This window comes from Doryrhamphus excisus, linkage group LG2 (assembly GCF_037039965.1).
Source record: "Doryrhamphus excisus strain RoL-2023G ecotype Guam linkage group LG2, RoL_Dexc_Guam_v1.1, whole genome shotgun sequence".
Lineage (NCBI taxonomy): Eukaryota > Metazoa > Chordata > Actinopteri > Syngnathiformes > Syngnathidae > Doryrhamphus > Doryrhamphus excisus.
The window spans coordinates 2,693,186-2,714,854 of NC_136358.1; the positions used below are offsets into that span (position 1 = coordinate 2,693,186).

The 21,669-nt window shown below is 40.8% G+C and overlaps 1 protein-coding gene across 19 annotated transcripts in view; it reads left to right on the forward strand.

The window, feature by feature from the left end:
• Positions 1-21,669, forward strand: part of nrxn2b (neurexin 2b) — a 371,144-nt gene that overhangs the window by 239,200 nt on the left and 110,275 nt on the right. The window contains exon 1 of one of the 19 annotated variants that reach the window (XM_058066946.2): positions 18,789-20,292. The exons of 17 other annotated variants lie outside the window; for them this stretch is intronic. In XM_058066946.2, the coding sequence (XP_057922929.2) occupies positions 19,959-20,292 (334 nt within the window). In that variant the 5' untranslated portion in view covers positions 18,789-19,958. Of the gene's footprint in view, positions 1-18,788; positions 20,293-21,669 lie in introns of those variants that run through there. One more of the 19 variants, XM_058066945.2, reaches the window with a different exon arrangement.

Genomic DNA, 21,669 nt, shown 5'->3' on the forward strand with positions numbered 1-21,669 from the left:
CAGGCACATATATTTAAATCATTAGTTAATCAGTTAAGGGCCTGAACTAGATTCATTGCTCCCCCATGAATGTTAATCTTAAGTCTAATTTAATTGGAACAACGCAAATCACATCATGCAGCCATAGCTGAATGGTTGGTTTTATGCATGAGGCAATTAAAAGGTATGATTATTAAATTAAGTACTAAATTAAATACAATAAGTTGTTCTTTCGAAGACCCTGGGTTTTTTCCTTAACACAACTCTTACACTGTATGTTGTTTCTTGTTGTTACATCCTTGTCACACTCTTGTGGCTCTATTGGAAAGCCTTCACTTCATTTAATGGTGTGTCTGTGCCCTGTGAAGCCTCTTGTAACACAGTAGCTCAGCTCAGAGCGCCCTGACTGGAAGTTCATAAAAACGACTAAACCATTTTTTTGTGTTGTGTTCATTAAATGATGGATCTCGTAACATGAATTTGAGAAGTCAAGAGAACAGAACCGTGACTTGATCCGATTAGGGCATCTTTCTGGGCCTGTGGCTAATTGTCCAAATGTGTGTGTGTGTGTGTGTATGTCTGTACGTGCTGACGCAGTGCAAAAGCAGTGATGAATGGCACTTCTCGAACGCTGGCGTCAAAGCCGATTTTTGATACATCTTGATTATGACCTCTGAGAGTGATGGGTTTCTGAGAGCACTATCTTTGAAGTCATACATTTTTAATCATGCCCTCTTATAAAAGGTTCACAAGCCACTCATAATATGAGGGTAGACTTCTCTCACAGTTTTGGGCTCATCGTTGATGCATGGCAGCACTAATTGGATGGCGATTGACAAAGAATTACCATTCTTTGTTCTCTTTGACATGATTGTTCCCTGCTTCATTCCTTGCTCTATTTCCTCACTCCTTTCTCCTTAGGGGCTAGGGGAGCTAATAGCCTCGCCTCCTAGCCATTAATCAAGCCTCTATTAGCTGGACACATGTAAAGCTTTGGACTAATGGACAAACATTCAGTGAGAGAACAGAGTTGCAGCTGATGCATGACTTTTGTAAGTGGGATGCATTGCCTCCGAATTCCAAATGTGAGTGCTTGTGTAATCTATAGATGTTAATCTTGAGGTAGCAGTGGCTAATGAGGTAGACCAGGTCATCTAGAAACCTGAAGGTTGGTGTTTCAATATTCTTCTTATTAATTGTTATTATTAATCACAAACAATATTTTCTACAAGAGAGCAGCAGCGCCAGCGGGACACTCGATTGAATCTCACTGAATAGACCAGCAGACAAAATGCTCCCTGAGTGGTTGCCATGGAAACAGCAACGTGCACAACTGCAAACCCTAGTGGCGCGACTGCATTGTCTTTATGTACTGAAGGCGATGGCGACATATTAGATTGTATCCTCCGGAGGATTTTGAAAAAAAGAGTTAATAACGACATAACAAACCGTGCATTCATGTTTATAAATGAGCTCACTTTCTAACATTATAGCTCAATTTAGTTTTGGTAACTCATTCAGCTGACGCAGCAACATTTCTCTGCGTGAAACATATATTTGGACATTGGTCATACATAACTGCACTTCATTTAAGGTACAAACATTTCCACCATCTCCATGCTGGAAATCAGTTCACGAGGAGCCAACTGTAATTATGTGCATTTGCTCACTCAGCATATGCACAAAGTGCACAAATTGTCTTTGTTTTTTATGAGTTGGATGCTTTTGCCATCCATATGAGCAAGGGAGACTCATGCATGTTCAACACAGATAGAGTCTTGTTTAAGAGTCTAAGAGTTTTTAGCGCAAACCTCTTGTTGACTATTTCGCCTGTGCTTGCAATGAGAGAGAAGACACGAATAGGGCCAATATAGTAGGGCTGGGAACATTGGTGTGGGTGGAGAAGAGGCAGGTTCTCCATTGTGATATATCACTCTGCCAATAGTCATGGCCAAAAGCGAGAATCACGTTGCATAGCTATCTTTTTCAAAAGTATATTAGGGGCTGCCTCTGTCTTTCTGACAAAAAGACTTAATTTGTTACCTTATATACACTCCTGATGAAAATTTTAAGAACAGTTGAAAAACTACAAGAATTTACTTTTTAGCACTGTTCGATATTAAGCAAGTTTTAAGTAGAGTTGCAAAATGCCAAAATAAGAAATCGGAGTGAGACATAAAAAATGGAGTAAGCAATTAATTGCACACAACCTTTAAGCTGCAATGGGCTTTTCATTGGCTGATCAAACGTTTAAGCGATAAGGTGATTCACAAGAATAATGCAAGTGCTCATTATTGAGTCCTTTCTGAAAATGTTATTTCTATTTTAGGAGCGTGTTGGGTTTATTTGAAGTATGGTCTTAAAATTTTGATCAGCTGAAAATGCTTGCTTATTTTTGCATTTGAAAGTTCAACTTAGAACCTCCTTATGGTCCGATGTGAATTTATGCATATTTTCAGCTGGTCTTTTAATTTTTGTGAGGTCTATATAGCTAAATGGCTCTAATTTTGTGGCGCAGGGTGGCGCAGCCCATGCAGTGGTAATTTGGTCCAGCGCACCACTGTTCGCAGCTAATTTGATAATAAATAAATGGCATGTCCAGTCTTGCGTATTTAAAGGCCATGACAGGGGTTTGTTTGATTGGTTAAGATTACACTCAGCTGTGTTAAATCCTTCCTCTTTGCCACTAGCGGCAGTGATAGGGACAGAGGTGTGGGTGCGCTGCGCCAGATTGCGACGCTCACAAAGAGTGCGCTGGCCACACCTCATTGACACCCCACTACGCCTGGTCTACGAAATTAGAGCCCACGGTAACAACATTTGACAATAATTTGGTTATACAAGCATTACATGGAAATGTTCTTATGTTCTTATTCTTGGAACCCAAGAAGCACACCAGCCTGTCAGTCATTTCCATATCATATTAATCCCTCATGTGTGCAGGCAAAACTCAACAGGAACTTGACTTTCTAGAAGTGGGCATTTAAAACTAGTCTCTTCCCATCAGTGGTTTCTTGCATGAGAGGGTCTCTGTGCCAAGGCCTGAAATATATATGAGGTGGTGCACGACTGCGCCATTTCAGGACCTCCTATTATGACTGTGAATCACAGTATTCTCCCTATGCAATGAATAATTTATGCTGAGAAAGTATCTGCTTAGTCAGATTTCTGTGTGTGTGCATTTTGTGGGCTAGAAACCAGTCAGCGTCCGTCAATGCACTGGTCTAAAGTGGTGCAGGGATCAAGCGGCCAGAATCATGGAAGGGGAAGGAAATGAAAAGCTTTTACCCAACTATATCTTATTGGTAGTTGTTGGCAACCCCGCTATTTCAGTGGAGAAAGCAACGAGGCAGATGATGAAGTTAAGGGATGTTGCAGGAACTTGTTTTTTTTTTCTATTTAGACCTCCACCTAACAATCTGTTGCCTTTCCATCTATAATATGCCACTTTAGGGCGCCCTTTAAATGGATTGCCTAGAGGGGCGGAGTTGTTGATTGGCTGACAAAATGGTCACGTCCATGCAGCAACAGAACCTTTCACACTGTAATGTTCAAAAAGACAAGGTTTGTCTTTTGTGTTGTGCTTTTGTTTTCATTTTCCTTCTTCTGGATCTGTGATGTTGCCACAGTGACAAACACCTGCTGCCGGTCACCAATTAGTAGTGCTCCGGTTGATTGGATGTTTTTCCTTGATTCTCTATGTGTGGTATTGTGTAGTTTCCTGCGGTACCCTCTGTTTAGTCCATGACACAGTTCTGTATTCACTCTTTTTGCGATTCCCCTTTTTGTGCATTAGCTATTTGCTTGTTTGTACTTGGAATTTTTAGACTTTTTCATTTACCGTTATTAGAAATTCAAGACTTAATTGCCAACCTGCCGTGACTTCTTATTGTAGGATAACCCTAAATCTGATATTATTTGCACTGCGCTAGACTTTGTCACAATTTTCTCTCCTTTTCCTAGCCCCCACTGACCTGCTCTCACTGAGTATTCATACCCATTTGCTTATCCCATCACACTGCTGTATCACTGCAATTTCCCAGATTTTGTGGATTATTTTCAGATTTATTTGGAGTCATTCTGATTTTTTTGTTCATGCACATTCATTCTTTTTCTACAATATTCAAAATTAATGGTCTTTAACCACAGCAAAACCCGAAACACCATACCAAATAGGGTTGGGCATTGTTCTGATTCCAATTCCTCATTTCAGTTGTCGTTCTAATGATTCTCAATTTCTGTGTTCTTAAGAGGGAGCATAAAAGTTTGCATTGTTTAAATGAGGGTCCTAACTAGAGTACTTTTTGGATGAAATGCCAGAAATTCTCTGTGAATTGTTTAATGATATGAACTATTTTTCAACTTTACAATGAATTTCTTACAGGGATATTTTCAACCAGTATATATTATTAGTAAATATCACAGCATTCAACTTAATGTGAATGTTATGAAGGTTCTTTCTACAGGAGTACATTTTCACAACAGATGTTTACCTATGAAACGTAGTGTACTTTCTTTGCTGCCTCAATGTTGGTGTAACCTATTTTGTGTGACACCCTCATTTTGTGAACACAAATAAATATGATATAGACCAAAACACTCTTATTTTGAAGGCTGGAATTGTGTTGTGTGATTTGAGAAGGTCCCTTGACTGTTGCTAACAGAGACGTACTGGTCAAATGAATAAACTCAGAGCTGACTACTCATTTTTATGACTTTAAGGCAAACTTTTTTGTTTTTTTCCTGGTTCTCGCTGGCATTGTTGGCGTCATCAGCTAGTTTTACAGTCAGCCAAGTGGCCATTGAAACTAGGAATCAAAATAAAAACATTGGAGCGATCCCGGGAGAAGCAGAATGTTATTTTTGTTTCTTATGGATGCTTGACCCAACCCTAGATATAAACCAATCGTATGAATTAAATGACCCACACATGAATGTAGTCACGGGTGAGCGAGCATGCTAGGTTTTATAAGCAATTGCTCAACAGTTCTTCGGAGTCCTGTCTGAGTCAATTGTGTCATGTCATGGGTTATCTTTTCCAATCATGCCAAAGGAGTGCACTCACATGGCGTGCACTGTGTTTTAGGTATGAAGTTTGCCTAAGCAGCGTCCAATTGGTCTGGGTAGAGTGTGTCCATAGTTACTGGTGGATAAATATGAGGAGTTGGTGAAGACGACGAGGGGAAGGGTTCTTCGGCGTGACCAATGACGGCCAAGAAGCAAAGCGACAGTGAAAAATGTCCCCCCACGACAAAAACTCCTCAGGTGTCCTCTCCCGCTAACCACTTTTAATCATTCTCCCTTCAGGCTTTAGATAACTTGTGACCTCAGACATGATAGGAAATTAAAAATGAATTCTCTGCTGATTGACAAAATAAGCAGGGAACTTCCCTGAAGGGCATCGTGTCTTTAATTACACTCGGGGCCAATCAGGGTGATGCAGCTTTGATCAAGGCTAAATATTAGCATTCATCTTGGTTTCCTCATGTCCTCATTAAAATCTCACCTTGTCTTAAGGGGGATGCTGTGCCAATCCTAATGTGTATCAGAAACATGCAGATGACCAATCACATCAGTTCTGTAGACAGTAACGGCCTTTGACCGTCGCTTCGCCATCGCCGCATTTCTGTCTCCAGCAGCCATCTTTGTTTGACAGTCAGCTTCACGTAATGAGACCATGATGAAAACATAGTGAGTGTTTTCAAAGCCTGAGAGATGATTGGCCACCAGGAGGACGATTCCACTTACCGACTTTGCTAAGTAACCGTCAAGTTATTTATGAGTTGATGAAGTTATTGATATTGAATTGCCCAAACTTTTTCCCCTCATAGGTCACCGCACTGATCATAAATAAATGTAAAAATGTACACTTAACCTCTGTGATCGGTATCAGCCGATTTCACTAATAGGCGGTTGGAAGAATCTGCACCAAAAAAGCCTGTTCACAACATTCCTAGTTTTTGGTCCTAGGAGGCTGGAGTGATGTCAAAGCCCTTGCCAGGTGCTTGAGCAGTAAATCACTGTTGCTCTGATTTAGGGCCTCTCTGTGTCCTTGCACAGGGTTAAGTCTCCTATGTGTGAAAACAATAACTTACAGACAGGTCTTTAAGTATCAGAAATGTATGTTTATTCTATTATTAATCTTGCTTTTGGTAGAACAAACTGGTATTGAATAGCACATGCAGTATTTGTATGTATAATTATTGTAGTTATTATTATTATTATCATTATTATTATCACGATTATTATTGCCAAAGGGACACATAATGATAGGCTAGCCAGTTTCTGAACATGGCCACACACAAATCAAAGTTGTCTGCTGTTTTTAATGAGATGAGACAGAAGGAGTAAAAAAAAAAAACCAACAAAAAACACTCACTCTGGGGAAGGAGGAAAGGAAGGCTATAATTTGTAACTAGGCATCACAAATTGAATAATTTAAATGTACTAACTGGAATCTTGGCCCACGGAGTGAAAATAACCAAATGAGGCAGAATTAGCGAGACGAAGAAAAGTACATGCTTTGCTTTTATTTTTAACTGAACAGCTCTTCTCAGTTGTTTGCTATGCAGGCACAGTGCACACTCCAAGGTGGAGAGATAAACTAGCATTGAATGCAGCAATAATTAATCATGAGTAATGATTCTTGTCAGTGTCAACATTCACATGTTTTTTTTTCTTTTCATTTTCCAACTGAATTTTTTTTCACACCTGGTCATCATAGATGAGGCAGCCTCTATTTCATATTCCCACCTCATTCCCAGGAGCATTTATCTTGACGTGTTACATGCCAGCAGCCTACCTTTGGAATAACAACACATATTCCCTGTCTGTTATTATTAGTACACAAGCCTAATGACTTTATCTGGCCCTGCAGTGCATGACAACTTAGCTCAGAATGTCGCTGTTATTATAACATGGGGCATTCTAATTGATGTAAGGGCGGGTCATAGGCCCCTAACATGTCCATGACAACTTTTTTTTTTTTCTCTAATGATGTCATGAAAAGCCACAACTTCAAAATGGGGTGTTTGTGCACCTCTTCTCTCAAACATGAAGCTGATAGGTTCCTCACCTTTTGTGCTCATTAACGCTCTTGCGACACATATTACTTTTAGTACATCATTAAAAACTGTTCCCAAAAGGGGATGTTGACTGTTACAAAAATGCAATTCCTTAATTCCTTTGTAATTCTGCTGACATTCTTGGCACATGACGCTGACTCGTATACCATCTGGCATCTCAGAGCCAAGATGGATGCCTTTGCCCGGGCTAATCTTCAAATATGGATTGCACCTGAAAAGTGCTCACATCAGCCCCCTCCGTCTGTGTAAATTATTGAGCGCATACATGTGATGTGTTTACTTGTCCTGCATGCTTATAAATAAGTCATGGTGTGTCATGCATGCAGCATGTAAAGGGATATGACGGACGGAAGTCTGCACACAGCAGCGAAGGAAGACTGAGCGTACGTATATGTGGGGGTGGAGGGTGTGTGTTGCGGAAGTGTTTATCTCCAAGTCTCACGTTCCGCCTTGTCATGTTTTATACAAATGCACAACTCGCAAATCAACACAGACAAACAATTGCACTCAGATCTACTTAAGCCGTGTGGAAACATTCATTTGCACCGTGAATGATGGCTGCGGCTGCGGACAGGAATCAAACAATTCGCCATCCCTCAAGCACCTCTTTCATCCAGCTCCTGTCTTTTTGTGTGTTTCCCCCCTCTAGGATGACAGGCACTTGTTAGTGGAGGGTTTGACCACTTGTATTTATTCCATTTTATTCAAAGAAAAGGAAAACAAAAGAGATTTCTTTTTATATTGTTTGTCAACAAAGTTATACACAAGCAATTCTAAAATTGTTGAAAATGTTGTAGCATTGCACATCATGCATGTTTGCTTTTTCAATGAAGATGCATGCATCTTATTGACAAAATTCAGTCATAATCAGCAGGTGGGTTTGGTCTTAGCGGATGGCATTTTGGTTGGGAATATTTGGCATGTAGGCCACACAGGGTTTGATTCTCCACTTGGGCATCTCTGTGTGGGGCTTGCATTGTCGATAGGTATGAATGTGAGTGTGAATGATTGCCCTGTGCCCTGTGATTGGCTGGTGACCAATCCAGGGTGTGACCAGGGTACTGAACCACAAATGTGAACGCAGCCTTAATTAGGATTGTTTGGCCTTGGAGGAGGTCTACGCTCTGCTGAGTGTCATTCCATTCCTCTTCCGAAAAGATTACTGCCGGCAAAAAAGAAACTCTTTGCAGTTTAATACAGTTGGTAATGATTGTTAAAAGGTCCCTGGAGTCATTTTTGTTCGAGTGTGAGTGGAATATTAAATCTTGTTTGACTCCTCAAGCATGGGAATGTGCTGGATTTTGAAATTGAAAATAGCAGTGCAAAATTTATTTCAAGTCATTTTGCTCATAAACATAATTAAATGACATTTGCTGTTATGATGCAAATGTAAAGTTCACGGAAAAATCAGGAGTAGTCCACCAGTAGAAGGCCAATAAATCACTAGCAGATCGGTTGTAGCATCAATTATATGCTTATTACATTTTAAGATGCAGTTCGCTCTCCTGCTGCCGACTTGAGGCCTCTTAATTGAATAGCCAATGAGACGATATGTTGGCAGCTTGGCGGCTAATTAATATGTTTGCAATGTCACCTTCCGCCCTGGCTGCTTGCATGAGGATGAGGCACCAGACTTTTAGGTCAGTTTTCCCTTGAATGTATTTGTTTTGATAATCATTTGTTATGTAATTAGAATTTGTCTTTTTATAGTCAAATGTGCAGCGCGGGTGTGTTGTTGTTGTTGTTTTTTTTTTTTGTTTTTTTTTTTGGGGGGGGGGGTCCATCAGGATTGGCAAAAGCAGAGGATGGCATAATAACAGCAAAGTGCATGTATTCTAATCAGGTTGCCCCAATTTGGCTATCAATGATAACCCCGGCATGTTAACCCTTTAACCTTGCACATTGGAAAGTGCTGCATAGATAAGCTCTCCAACTTGATGTCTCCATCAGCTTCCCCCTTAATGAGCCCCCCGCCACACATAAGTGCTCGATAGGTGGCCTGCAATCAGATTGCTAATGTGCACTAATGCTGAGCTTGGCTGTCAAAGCATGGGGTTGGTACAACTGTCATTTAAAATATGCATTCAAATGTACCATTCCATACATGTACACATACCACACAATCAGAGTAAAATCAGAAATCAGAATAGAATGCAATTAGTCCTGGAAGGGCAGTATACAATATTAGAGATTGAAGTTGTCAACCCCTTACCATTCTAAGTCCAACACAAAGGACAAAGGATAAAATGCAGCGCTAACATCACCAAGAAAGCAGTAACATTGAAAATGACAATACTACACATTCTTTGTTGTTTTCTTTTTAAAAATGACAATATTTAAACACAGAAGATGAACAAACTCTTGAGTAGACTTTTTATGGAAAAAATGTGAACACGAAGACTGTAAGGGCACCTGAGGCGCAATGGTATAGGGGACCAGTCGCAGAAAACACGGACCGCTTGGGAGCAAGTTAGAGCATCGTAGACATAAATAAGACATAAGATGACTCACACGTTAGCATTGACAGCATGCATCCTGCGATGGCTATTGTGTCATCAATGTAACAGCAAGTAACGGTACTGACATGTGACCAGTGTAGAATACTACTGTAATATTGATGTTTGCGGTTAAAGAGACACCCATGATGCACTTCAGTGGCTTTATAAATAAGCAAAGAAAGCACACACAGATATTAAAAGGCACAGCTATTTCACTGCATAGCATGTCTTCTGAATGCCTTACATTTGTATTGTATTGTACATTCAATTAGCCATTGTTATGCTTAATTCCTGGTAATGGTAATGGTTTAATTTCATTTGAACATGCATCAGATTACAATTGAGTACATCCCATAATCAGTTCACAGTTCCACATGTCCAAAAGGAGTAGGAAGAAGCAAAGCTTATTAAATCCTACCCCTCCATCTGGTACTTTTGTGTAACAATCAGTAACTGTTTGTTCACTTCCTGCCTTTCTGATATAATTTAATTTAGGCCAAATGCATATTTTTGACCAATAAAAGGTTGTAGCCAACCATGAAACACCAATAATATATATATATATATATATATATATATATATATATATATATATATATATATATATATATATATATTGAAAGAATTTGACAATAATTTTGACAAAATTTGAACCTCGAAGCGTAGCGAGGGCCGACTGTATATGGAGTGTGGTTTTCAGTTTCAGGTTTTCAGTGGAGCACTTCCATAGTTCTTAGTCTCCCTTCAAAAAAAACTTGAAAAAATAATTCCAAGAACTATCATAGTGGAAAATACTCATTGTGACCCTTAATAACGTCTATAAAGAAACCAGCCGGGGACATGTGGAGGCCCCACTCAACCGACTACATCCAGGGGTGAGCTGGCAAATAGCAGAGAATTCCACACACCCCACACACACATACAAAACAAAACAAAAAAAAAACTGACATCCACATAAGTGGTGCCATTGATTACTTTTAACTCAGGGAACTGGAAATGTCAGGAGGGTTCAAAAGCAAGTGTAGACCACTTTGTTCGCATTGAGTAAAAAACAGTGCAACAATGCGGTTCAGCTCACAAGACAGTCATTTTGGATGTTGTGACTGTACACACACACACACACACACATTGTAGACACACATATCCTCCAAAGTCCTGATTCCCATCCTCTATTTCATCCTCACACATACTGTATGACCTGCAAGGATATTTCCGACCTTCTGTTTCTGTTCTGTGACGGAGATAAGGGAAAGTGTATCCAGAGAACTTAGAGGAAATATTTTCCTGAGAGGGGTAAATCAGTGTTTATTTCAAGTGTTTTTTTTCCATAGATAAGAGATGACACGAGAAGAAGCCGCCAACATCAGAAAGAGGGATTATGACAAAAGTGCCTCCCAGAGGTAGGCAATTATGAGGACTAGAGGTTTTCAGAACAGGAAGAGAAAAAAAAATTCCAGGCTTGGAGCTGGTGATGTTTGTGGTAGTGTTGAGGATTAAAATGGTATAAATATCAAGAAGGGAGTGGGACATTGAGGCAAGGGAGCCGAGCGGCTGAGCCAAGTGAGGAATCTACAAATCGAGCATCACATTATTCCACTAGACTGCCGTCTTTCTTATTTCAAGCTGCCCAAATCAATGTTTCAATTACACTTTTGTATGAAGTCTCCTCAGGGAAGTGCTGAATTCTGCACTATATCCTGCAAAGTTGTCATTTTTTGCAGCAATATGTTGTTAGCATTGTGTAATGGGTCAAATAACCATTCTAGACCCGTATTTAAAGTTCCCAGCAGTTTCTAAAGGCCACAGAAGTTCATTATATTGCACAGTCAGGATCATTCATCTCAAATTTGAGAAATATCTCTCACTTATTGTACACCAGAAAAGAAAAAGATTGCGCTTTACAGGTAGTCCTCAGGTTATGTTCAAGTTCTCTTCCGAGATTGTGATGGAAGTGGAATTGGTGTAAATTGGATCTTACACCCAAGTTAACTCCCAAGTCACTCACAGTGTACAAACACTAATACAAACATGAAAGCCAAAGCACTAGCAACGTTTCCATCTCAATAATACCGCGACACTGTAGTCATGACAGTTGCTTTCCGAGTATGAGCAACCTGTCAGTTAAGTGTCAGCTAAGTGACAGTGTTAAAGAGTCTTCCCAGCTTCTGTGAATGTGAAATGTGTCCTGACTGTGTGAGTGGCTGCGTGCACAGTTGACTTTGCTGATGATGTTTTACCATGATTCAGCCTGTTTTGTTTGTACATTAAAGAGATCGTTGACTGACCACCTCCCCATCATCCTTGCAACGGCCGGGTAGATGTTACAATGCAATCTTTATGCTTAGAGTGAAGGGATTGTGATAAGTACAGCCAATATTGAGCACATAGTGTATTCTTCCATAGTGCACGACAGTGTAAGCAATTTTAAGTGGCTCGTGTCCACGGACTAAATTAAGTTTTTAATTAATTTGTGAGGCAGCGTACATAACCACATAACAATAAAACATGAAACGCCATAAACCAAGTACCACCTGTATACAGATTGTTTACAACCGTGTGTTATAAAGTCTTATGGCTGTGGGGAGGAATGACCTGTAGTAGCACCGCAGTGCAGATTGCAGTCTGTCGCTGAAGGAGCTGTTTTATACTAGGAGTCCACACAGTGTGTGACTAAGGTGTTAATTTAGGTACACGTTCTGGCTTATGGTAGAACTTGACTTACATTGCAGTTATAGAAACAGAACTTGTACGTAGACTGAGGCTCTCCTTTAACATAGAAACATTATGCAGATAGTGAATGTTATGTTCAGCTTGCATGATAATATTTAGCAGGCCGTGTGTGATGCTATCGGTTCTATATTTTCCATCTGCTGTATGTTGAGTACTGAAGACAATTTTCTCCCCAGTGGTATGCTGCAGATCTCTCATTTTTTTGTTGCAGGGAAATCTCAATGATAGGGACAAGGATGTAGCAGTGTTCCTTATCTATGTTTTTTATTCAATGGACACCTCAGACAACAACATCACCAAAGATATGTTTGTTTCAGAAAAGTACATAGCTGCACAAAACTCTCTTTTTTTCATTAATCATTAAGATTGTAGTTTTATTGTGAATGCTGGACACTTCTCCCAGAAATATGCTGACTAGAAATTCATTCTTCCACCTTGTCTCCAGCACTATTCTCAGGCCTCCATTGGCTATAGAAATTCTATGTAAAATCCTCCAATCCGTGTCAAAATGTCTCTCTGTGTGCAGGAGATTACAGTGAACCCCTATTATTCTGGGATGGCGTGAGCAGGCATGCTCCCTCCCTACCCACCTTTTGAGCATTCATCCCGATTATTGCCTCCACAATGGCAAGATGCACAAAATATTGTCAGGTCCCAGTCAAAGTGTAAATCTTTCTCTGCAAAGGGAAGAATGAGCTCCCTAAATGAATTGTTTCTTTTTCTCAGCCATCAACTCCAAGGGTCACTTTCTTCAGGTTTAGGAGGTCTGTGGATTTTATGGATGAGGTGGGGTTAGCTATGAGAGCTGGGCCCATCTGGCTTTGACAGCTGGGCTCACAGCTGCAGGGGGCGATGAGACTGGGCTGGGATGGATGGATGGCTGGAGGTCCGGGAAGGAAGCAATGGAGACATCAGTACAGGTGAGAGGAATTTTATCACAGCCATCCACCGTGTCAGCACATCCTATTTTGCACATGGTGAATGATCAGAATGGTTGGCCCTGCATGGAGCTGGTGTTTAGATGGGTTAGACTATGTTTGGGTCAGGGTCAAGACATATGTGCAGAGCTCCAATGACCTTTTTCACTACAAACATAAATAGGTAATTCCACCAATTTTTCACCAACCACTAAATTGGTAATTTCACCAACCACTAAAACATATCAATGATGTAGATTACCAGAACTCTGTCCTTATCTGATTGGAAGCAACTGTTGTGAAGAACTTCATGCTCTGTCTCCTTCCTTCTTTCTTCTCTGACTTTGTGCTCTTTGTGTTCAGGCAAACTCCTAATTGTGAGTGTTAGGTGCCAATTTATTTTTCATACTTTCTACATCATTTTATTTACCTACCCCCTATGCAAATTGGCGTACCCCTGGGGAACCGTGTACCCTACCTTGGAGCTCGTCTTCTTGATGCAATTTAAAGTAAAATAATGTCCGGACGTTCGCTGTGAAATAATCCTATCTCGCAGAAATTCACTTATCTCAGTTGGGTCTGGAACCAATTAACTGCGATTAACGAGGGATTATTGTACTTGCAAATATTAAGTAAAATAAATCAGTTACAATAGCAGATTATTTTATGAATCTTTACAATTAAGGAAGAGGAAATGAATGACAGTAGATTGAGCACATTATGAATTCATGTAGCTAAAAAAAATAACTCTGTATCCAAATAATCCTCCAAAATGTATATACATTGTTATTAAAGACGACCTATTATGCTCATTTTTCTACCCTTTGTATTGAGTTGTGGCCTCCGATAGAGCAGCTACACACAATAACCCACACAGAAAACTTTGTAGATTGTATCAGAATCTTATCTTATCTTATTCTAGCTGTATTTCCTTTGATTTGTGCTTGCTGCCAAAGCGGTCTGTTTTAATTTATTCCACCCACGGCCCGCCTCCAGGCATGCCCACTCTGCTGCGATTGGTGGAAAGGGATACCTCCCTTTGACGTCATTGTCATTTCTTAACAAGAATATTGCACAACAAGACAGTGGTAACAGAACCAATGCTGGAAAAGCGATAAGGAGCAAACTGCTAAGCCAGCATTAAAACCACTAATGAGTTATTGTAAACAGCGTGGCAAGTGTCACATGCATGTGTTTCCTTCGGGTAGAACCTCTCTTCATCAGAACATTGCCTTGAGTGTGACTGAACAAAAGCGCTGATGAGACATGTTCTCAAGTAAGCCATAACTGTCCTGTTTACAAATTCTAACCTCCGGCACATATCGGATCGCTGTAATTACCAAACAACCATTTAAGCATCGCTTACACATGATTGGCAATGTCACCCTAAGCATAATTATTAATGGAATCTATCAGAAAATTGCCTTTATTTTGGTGAGATAGAGTGGAGTGATCAATGCTGTGCAACCTTGCATGTGGATGTTTTGCTTGCTCGAAATAAAGCAATGATCATACTATTCCTGCTTGTTCCTATTACACTTTCCTACATTGAATGTATATTTCATTATTCCTGCCACTCTCTGTTCAGTTACACGCCAAGAAGACAGATTAATTCAACCACATATTTCCTTTCAAGTAGCCACAATGCCTGCTCGTGGATTCCCTCCGTAACTGTGCTCTTTAATGCAACCATTAGCGCTCCATAAATAGCTTATAATGTCACCATTGCCGCCCCTTTTTGGAGGCCACAGTCAAGGAAGATGGATGTGGGTTTAGCGGATGACCAGGAGGCTTTAATTATAAGTCCAGGAACAGAGCAGCATGGCACATTAATGTGAATCAGACTGAGGACTAATGGAAGTCCTGCTTTAAATGGACCAACTGTTTTGTCTGAACCAGGTAGGCTTAGTTATTCCACAGGTTTTGCGTATTCTTGTTAGTGCTCTTGGTTTTAATGGGGTTATTTGGTAATGGGATTCACACACTGGCCACACTGCAATGATATAATTTTCATTGCAGGCTAATGCCAGGTATCTTATAATACGAGAGAGCAAATAGAGAACAACACAGGCAGGATACAGGAGTTAAAAATTGATGACACTCCTGCTTGTTCCACTTTCCTAACCTTGATGAAAAGACCCAAACCCCTTCCCTTGTCTTTTGACACCATTGCAGGCAGTCTTTATGGTCCAGTTAAAAATGTGTACAAATCCTTCCTCAGGATTAGAGGGATGATGCAAGGTTTGGATCTCATGCCTGTCACACTTCCCTTACTTCAACATGAGGGTATTTTCTCCTGGTGGACTTCACTTCTGTGTCTCCAGTCCCAAGTGCACAAGGTCTGGCCTCTGGGTGATGGCTATTGCATCATGTCGCTGCCGCACCTGTGTATTTTAGTGTGTGTATTTTAGTGTGTGTTTCTTGTTTTGCTTAGAAGGAGCAGGTGTTCAACTCTCTAATAATGAGGTCCCAGTTCACTCAGTCCCCTGAATGCAACGTCTATCGTATAAGTGGCAGGTTCATAATGATTCAAAAAGCATTTTTACCTGCTTATATACTTGCGGGATGAAAAGGGCTGTTTTGATTACATAATTTTAACTCTGGACTTTCTAGAGCAGTGATGGGGAGTTAGTTTTTTCCTTGAGAAATAGAAAATAGTGCTCTGTCCTGGATGTATGGTGCTTTTTTAAAAAAGCCATATGATTACGTTAATTGAACTGACTCAAAAATAGCTTGATGTTATTGTAGTCTGCAAGTATACTTTTTCTTCTGATATGTGTAATTGATCATTTGTTGTCTGGGTTCATGTTATGGTTTTCTGGTTCATAAACACAGTTGTTTCTAATAAAGATTTAGTGGTTGTTGTCCGGATCGGTATAATTTTTCAGCCCAATCGTTAGTGGCCTGTGTAGAAAAGTTTTTGAATGTACATTTCCAATCTGTGTTTGTATTGTTCTTAGATATTGACCTGTTTGTACAGTCGCTCCGTCATTAGGCTCTTCAAGACGCCATATCATACTGAATCCTTCTCCTTCAACGGCATACATGGCCTTATTTCTGATTCTGGACCCTAATTTCCAGAGCCAGGATCATTTAGTTTTCTGTGTAGCATTGTTGATAGGCAACCGCTCTGAATTGTCAGTTTTATATTTACGCTAAAAGAACTACAATTCCCATCAAGGTTGTGAACAATACAACCAGATATCCAATTTGATAAACGGGAGGTACGGTTATGTCGGTACCAAGATTGCAAGGTTTACGTAAAGCACCAAATGTGCAGTTCCAACCTCCATTGTATTGGTATTGTATTGGTATTGTATTGGTATTGTATTGGTATTGTATTGGTATTGGTATTGTATTGGTGTTGTATTGGTATTGTATTGGTATTGTATTGGTATAAAAACATGTCTGTTTGTCCAGTCCTATATTTTGTTTTCTGAACAGTAATGTTAAAGAATGCTGTCTTGTCTCATTCTTCTGAACCCAACAGCGTGTATCGTCTTGTCTTGTGAGCTGACTGTATCGCTACATCCTTAGTAGATAATGTAATAGTATATTCCTTGTCTGACTTCAGTGTTGGTGCATGATGAGGACACCAGGATGTCACTTCATGTTGACAGCCTGACAGCCTCTGCTGGGGTGTTTTCACCTAGTGTGTGTGTGTCTGTGTGTGTCTGTGTGTGTCTGTGTGATAATTCATAATTCTATTCTTTATAGAGTCTATTCTTTCTGCTGCCATGGAAGATGACATATGCTGACTTTTTTCCGTTTTGGGGCAATTTTTCTCTGTGTTGCTCTTCCTCACCGAGTCTTAGCTTAGATCTCTATCAACCGTGATTCATCTGATACACAATCTCACTCCATCTCTGCTCTGCTCGGCTCCAACACACATGCAGACACACACTCACACTAGCATACACACAACACTCTGCTAGCTCTACTTGCAGTCCCCTATCTAATTATTTATACATCCACATTCTACACCATGTGCATCTCCCTCCTTGTTAGATGATTTCACCCTGACTTTTCGTCTTTCTTTGCTTTATTTTATTTGTATCATCCCATGTCTCTGATGCTCATTCATTGAAACTGATTAATAATGTATTATTACACAATAATGTATTATTACACATGATGTACTGCATGCCAAATAATATTTGGTGGTGTGGTGAGATGTTGCAATAATATGGTCATATAGTTAAAGTACCGTAACATAAGAAAGGCAAGATATGAAGTTAAAACCACAAAATAAAGATGTATCATAATAGTGTGGCATGTTTGATAAGTATGGGTGACATAGTTTTCAGTCAATCTTGCTCATATTTTGCTGACACATGTCTGTCAGTCCCCTAAATCTGTGGACCAGATTTGCTGGCAATTCGGCTAAACACTCTAAGGTTATAGTAGGTGTTTTGTAGAGCAGCACATTGAGCTGTGGGAGACATTTCAAGGTGATTTATGGGGGTCAAACTTTGTGGTTTAAATACAGCGCCACTATATGGTGTATTTATCAGGGAAAAAAATAAAAGCACAGGCTAGTAGTAGTAGGGGGTACATGTTTTGATGGATTTTCACCCTTTTGTATGTGGCACTCCAGGAGTAAAATACGCACACTATGGGGTGTACATTTTTTTCCCCATATGACTAAAAAAGATCAAATACAGTCACACCTCAGCATCAGTAATCCATTGTGTAAAAGTCTGATGAAACCTGCAATGTACCCTGACTGAATCAGCTTTTCACATAGGAAATAATAAAGCAAGTTAAATGATTTACATGGAATTAACACTCAAAATGTATATTACACAATTATAGTTTTACATGCAAGAAAACATTAAAAATGCATATAAATGTTGAATGAAAGGGATGAATTTAACATCACTTTTACCTCGATTGAAGACTTGATTGTTGACTAAGATGGCAATGACGAGCAGCAGGAAAAAAGAGATATTCAGACCGATGACACCTTTATACTTTGCTATGAGTTATGTCTGCACCTGTAACTTTGCACTTGCCATGATCAGATAAAAAAGCAGAGAGTTTTGTTAGCAAACTCTTAGCAAGCAGAGTCAACCAACAGAGTGAGGGGGCAATGACTTCTGGTTCCAGTTTCCATTTTGAGAGCCTGCCTCCGGGCTTCATACAGGCACGTTTTGTAATAACAATACATGGCAAACACGGTTGGACTCATGCAGTGTATTGACAAGGTGTGTGCCATATTGGCTGAGAAAAAATGTTTGCATACATACCCAAAAATATGTGAAGGCATACACATCTAATATTTTGGTTACCTGATTTAGCCGCATGCAAGGCTTAATCAGAAACAGCTCTCAGTATAATGCAAAGAACAGCCATAACCATATGTGCATTGTTAAATTAATACTACTCTATCAAAACAGAGCATTATTATTTTTATAAAGTCAACTCCTGCATGTGTACCAAATGATGCGGCATGTTTGTGTTTTGCTTTAGAGAAAGCATCTTTTCATGTGTGTGTTCAAGTGGGCAGTTCGCCTCACACACTGTTGTGCCTCCCATCTTCCTGTTACATCCCAATTCTTTTCACTCCATCTACTCCCTCCCCCTCGCGCTCTCTTACCTCTCACGCCGCTCTATCCACACTCACACACACATACACACACGCACGCACTCCGCTCTGCCTCACAGTCATCGCTTGTGTTTTCAAAGGCTCCGAGTGTGTGTCCTCACCTCCTGTCTTCTACCTTTCTTGCCCTGGTGCAAATCACCCGTCGAGGGGCGAGGCTGCTGAGCTGATCAGAGGAAGGGGGAATTTAAAAAGAGATAGGAAAAAAAATAGGAGACGGGAGAAGTACGCGGGCAGGAGAAAGGATGCTCTCTCTGCTGCAGCTTTTGATTCGATTAGCATGAATTTCACAGCAAATGCAGCAGTTGCGGCAGCTCGCCTCGGAGCTCCAGCGAGAGGACCAGCAGCCTCCGCTCGTCTGGAGGGCTGAAGCAGCAGGAGGGAACAACCAAGAGGAATTACACCTGCAGCAAGTGGAAGGACAGTGCTTCGTCCCAAGTCTCAGGATTGTTGCTCTGGTGATGCTTTAATCCGCTTCCTTTTTGGCACTGCTGAGCATTCCATTACTAATATTGATTTATTTGTCTTGGGGGGAGAGGACCGCACGCGGAGGTAGCCAACCATTTTGTCCTGCTTTTGTTGAATTTATTTATCTCATTGCTAAAGCCCGGACTGCTTCTGAGCTTCATCTGGATGTCTTGCTCGTTCTCTTTTCACCTTTTGCCTTTGCATCCTGGCAGTCCAGTGTGTTCTGTCATCTCCCAGCTCTTCGTTCATTCACCTGCAAACAAAAAGTTCCAACAGGATAGCTGGAGTGTTTCTCCTCATCACAGAGGCTTGAGCTGTGGGTGGAGGAGACCCATCGAATTCCTCGACCAGGCGTAGCCAATTAAGTATCCCCATGTAAGCAAGATCTTTGGGAAGGGGACGAAATGGAGTTAAATCATTGCTAAGAAAAGGTGGCGTTTCATTTGAAAGTTCATCAGAAGGAGACTTGCTTTGGTTTTCGAGGATACAACATTTGGATACCAATACAAGACTGTCGCAGGATTTGGAGGTTCTTTCTTTTCAGGAAGGATGTTTTTTTTAATTTTCACATAATTTTTGTTGGATTTTTTTCATTTTGTCAATCAGTATTTTCTTTTTATTCCCCTCCCTGCTTGGGCTTAAGAGCAGGGGATGATGGGCTCCGGATTCCTTTGAGATGTTCTTTCCCAGTTTGTGTCGTCAACGAGGGAGGGGCCTTCTCTTTCTGTCAGGCCCCTCCCTCATGGAGCAGGAAATGGAAGTGGAGGTGGACGGAGGGCTCCTGGTGGTGGCCAGGCCCGTGGCTGCCTCACCTGTGGTCTGGGCCAGTCCGGCATTCTTGCTGCGACTGGTGCTCTCACTGGCCCTTCTGGTGCTCCCATGCCCAGCCGTGGCCGCAAGAGTTTCCTCCTCCCTCAGCACCACCCATCATGTCCACCACTTCCACAATAAGCATGGCACTGTGCCAATTGCCATCAACCGGATGCCCTTTCTGACACGTGGGGGCCATGGTAAGACCATTGTTTATGTTGGCTTGACCAATGTGAGAGTGCATGTGACATTGGAATGATGTGTATTTTGTGAATTTGGGGAGTTAATTATCCTCAGTGGTTTGATATATATGGCAATGGGTTCTAAGCTGAGTAAATATGGCAAGGCAAAGGTACATCCAGCTATTGATTGGTGTCATCTCTGCAAAGGCCCCCATTTTTCTGCCTCAGCTTCCATAGGCCACCAACACCTTCATCCATATCTCTCCTCCAGAAGCTGTTTCTTTTCCACTTTTGCTTCCCGTCTCCCAACAGTGGAACAGCAATGTTGGGTCCAGTGATAAATCTAAATGTTGTACCTGACCATTACCTCATTGGTATGTCCCAAGGAATGGGTCTTTGGCTACTTTAAGGAGTAGACCTAAGGAGACAAACCAACAAAAAAGTGTTTTTCTTTTCAATGACAACTGTGTTTTGGAGAGTTTTTGTGTTTACCTCACCTGGTGTGTTGAAAAACTCTAAACGGATATGAGCCTCCCACCAAAAACATCATGCATATGACTTCAGACATGAAGCGTGTTTCTTATCCTCTACCATATTTTGCTCTCAACCACCCCACCCTTTCTTTTCTCACACTGTGTATAAACAGCATCAATCAGTGTGGCATCAGGGTGGGGGCGGTGAGGAGCATCAGTCGGCCCTCTCAGGTCAATCGGCCGCAGTGGTGTCATCAGTTTCTCACTGCTGCATTGGATTTATGGTTATCATATTCTGCTCCCATCTCACAGCCTCGTGCATCGCGATGTGACTGTGCACACAAATGAGGAGCAAATAGGAGATGAGTGTTATTTTTTGTACCGGCTTTATCTCTAGCACATCAGCAGCATCATCTTCAATCTTCATACTAATGCGAGGATATAAGAATGCCTCAATTCTGTTTTCTTGTTTTTCTGTCTTTTCTGCTGTTTTTGTTTTGTTTTGTTTTTGTTTTTTTGCAGCTGCAATTGATACTGTTATTTTATTTTATCAACTATCATAAAACGATGAGGCACAAGGGTCGTCTTCCTATTCTCCTTCACTGTTATTTCCCTGCCTCCTCCTTTGCCTCGCTTGTATAATTGGATTGCCCCTCTCACATCCTGAGTCACTGAACTATTTCAATGGTTGTAATTAACATAAAAATATTCCCTCTCACCAGACCTGCTATAAGAAAAAATTGAATATTCTGGCCCTGTGATGTTCTAGCATGTTAAGTGAGGTTTGATTTGGTGACAATGACCTAGGCTGGGTTCAGAATTGTTGTTCAGTATTCTGGACCAAAAAAATTAAAGATTACAAAGATATGCGATTCCACTTTGGTGGGCTTGGCCTTGCGGTCACGCTGGTATTTTTGTTAAC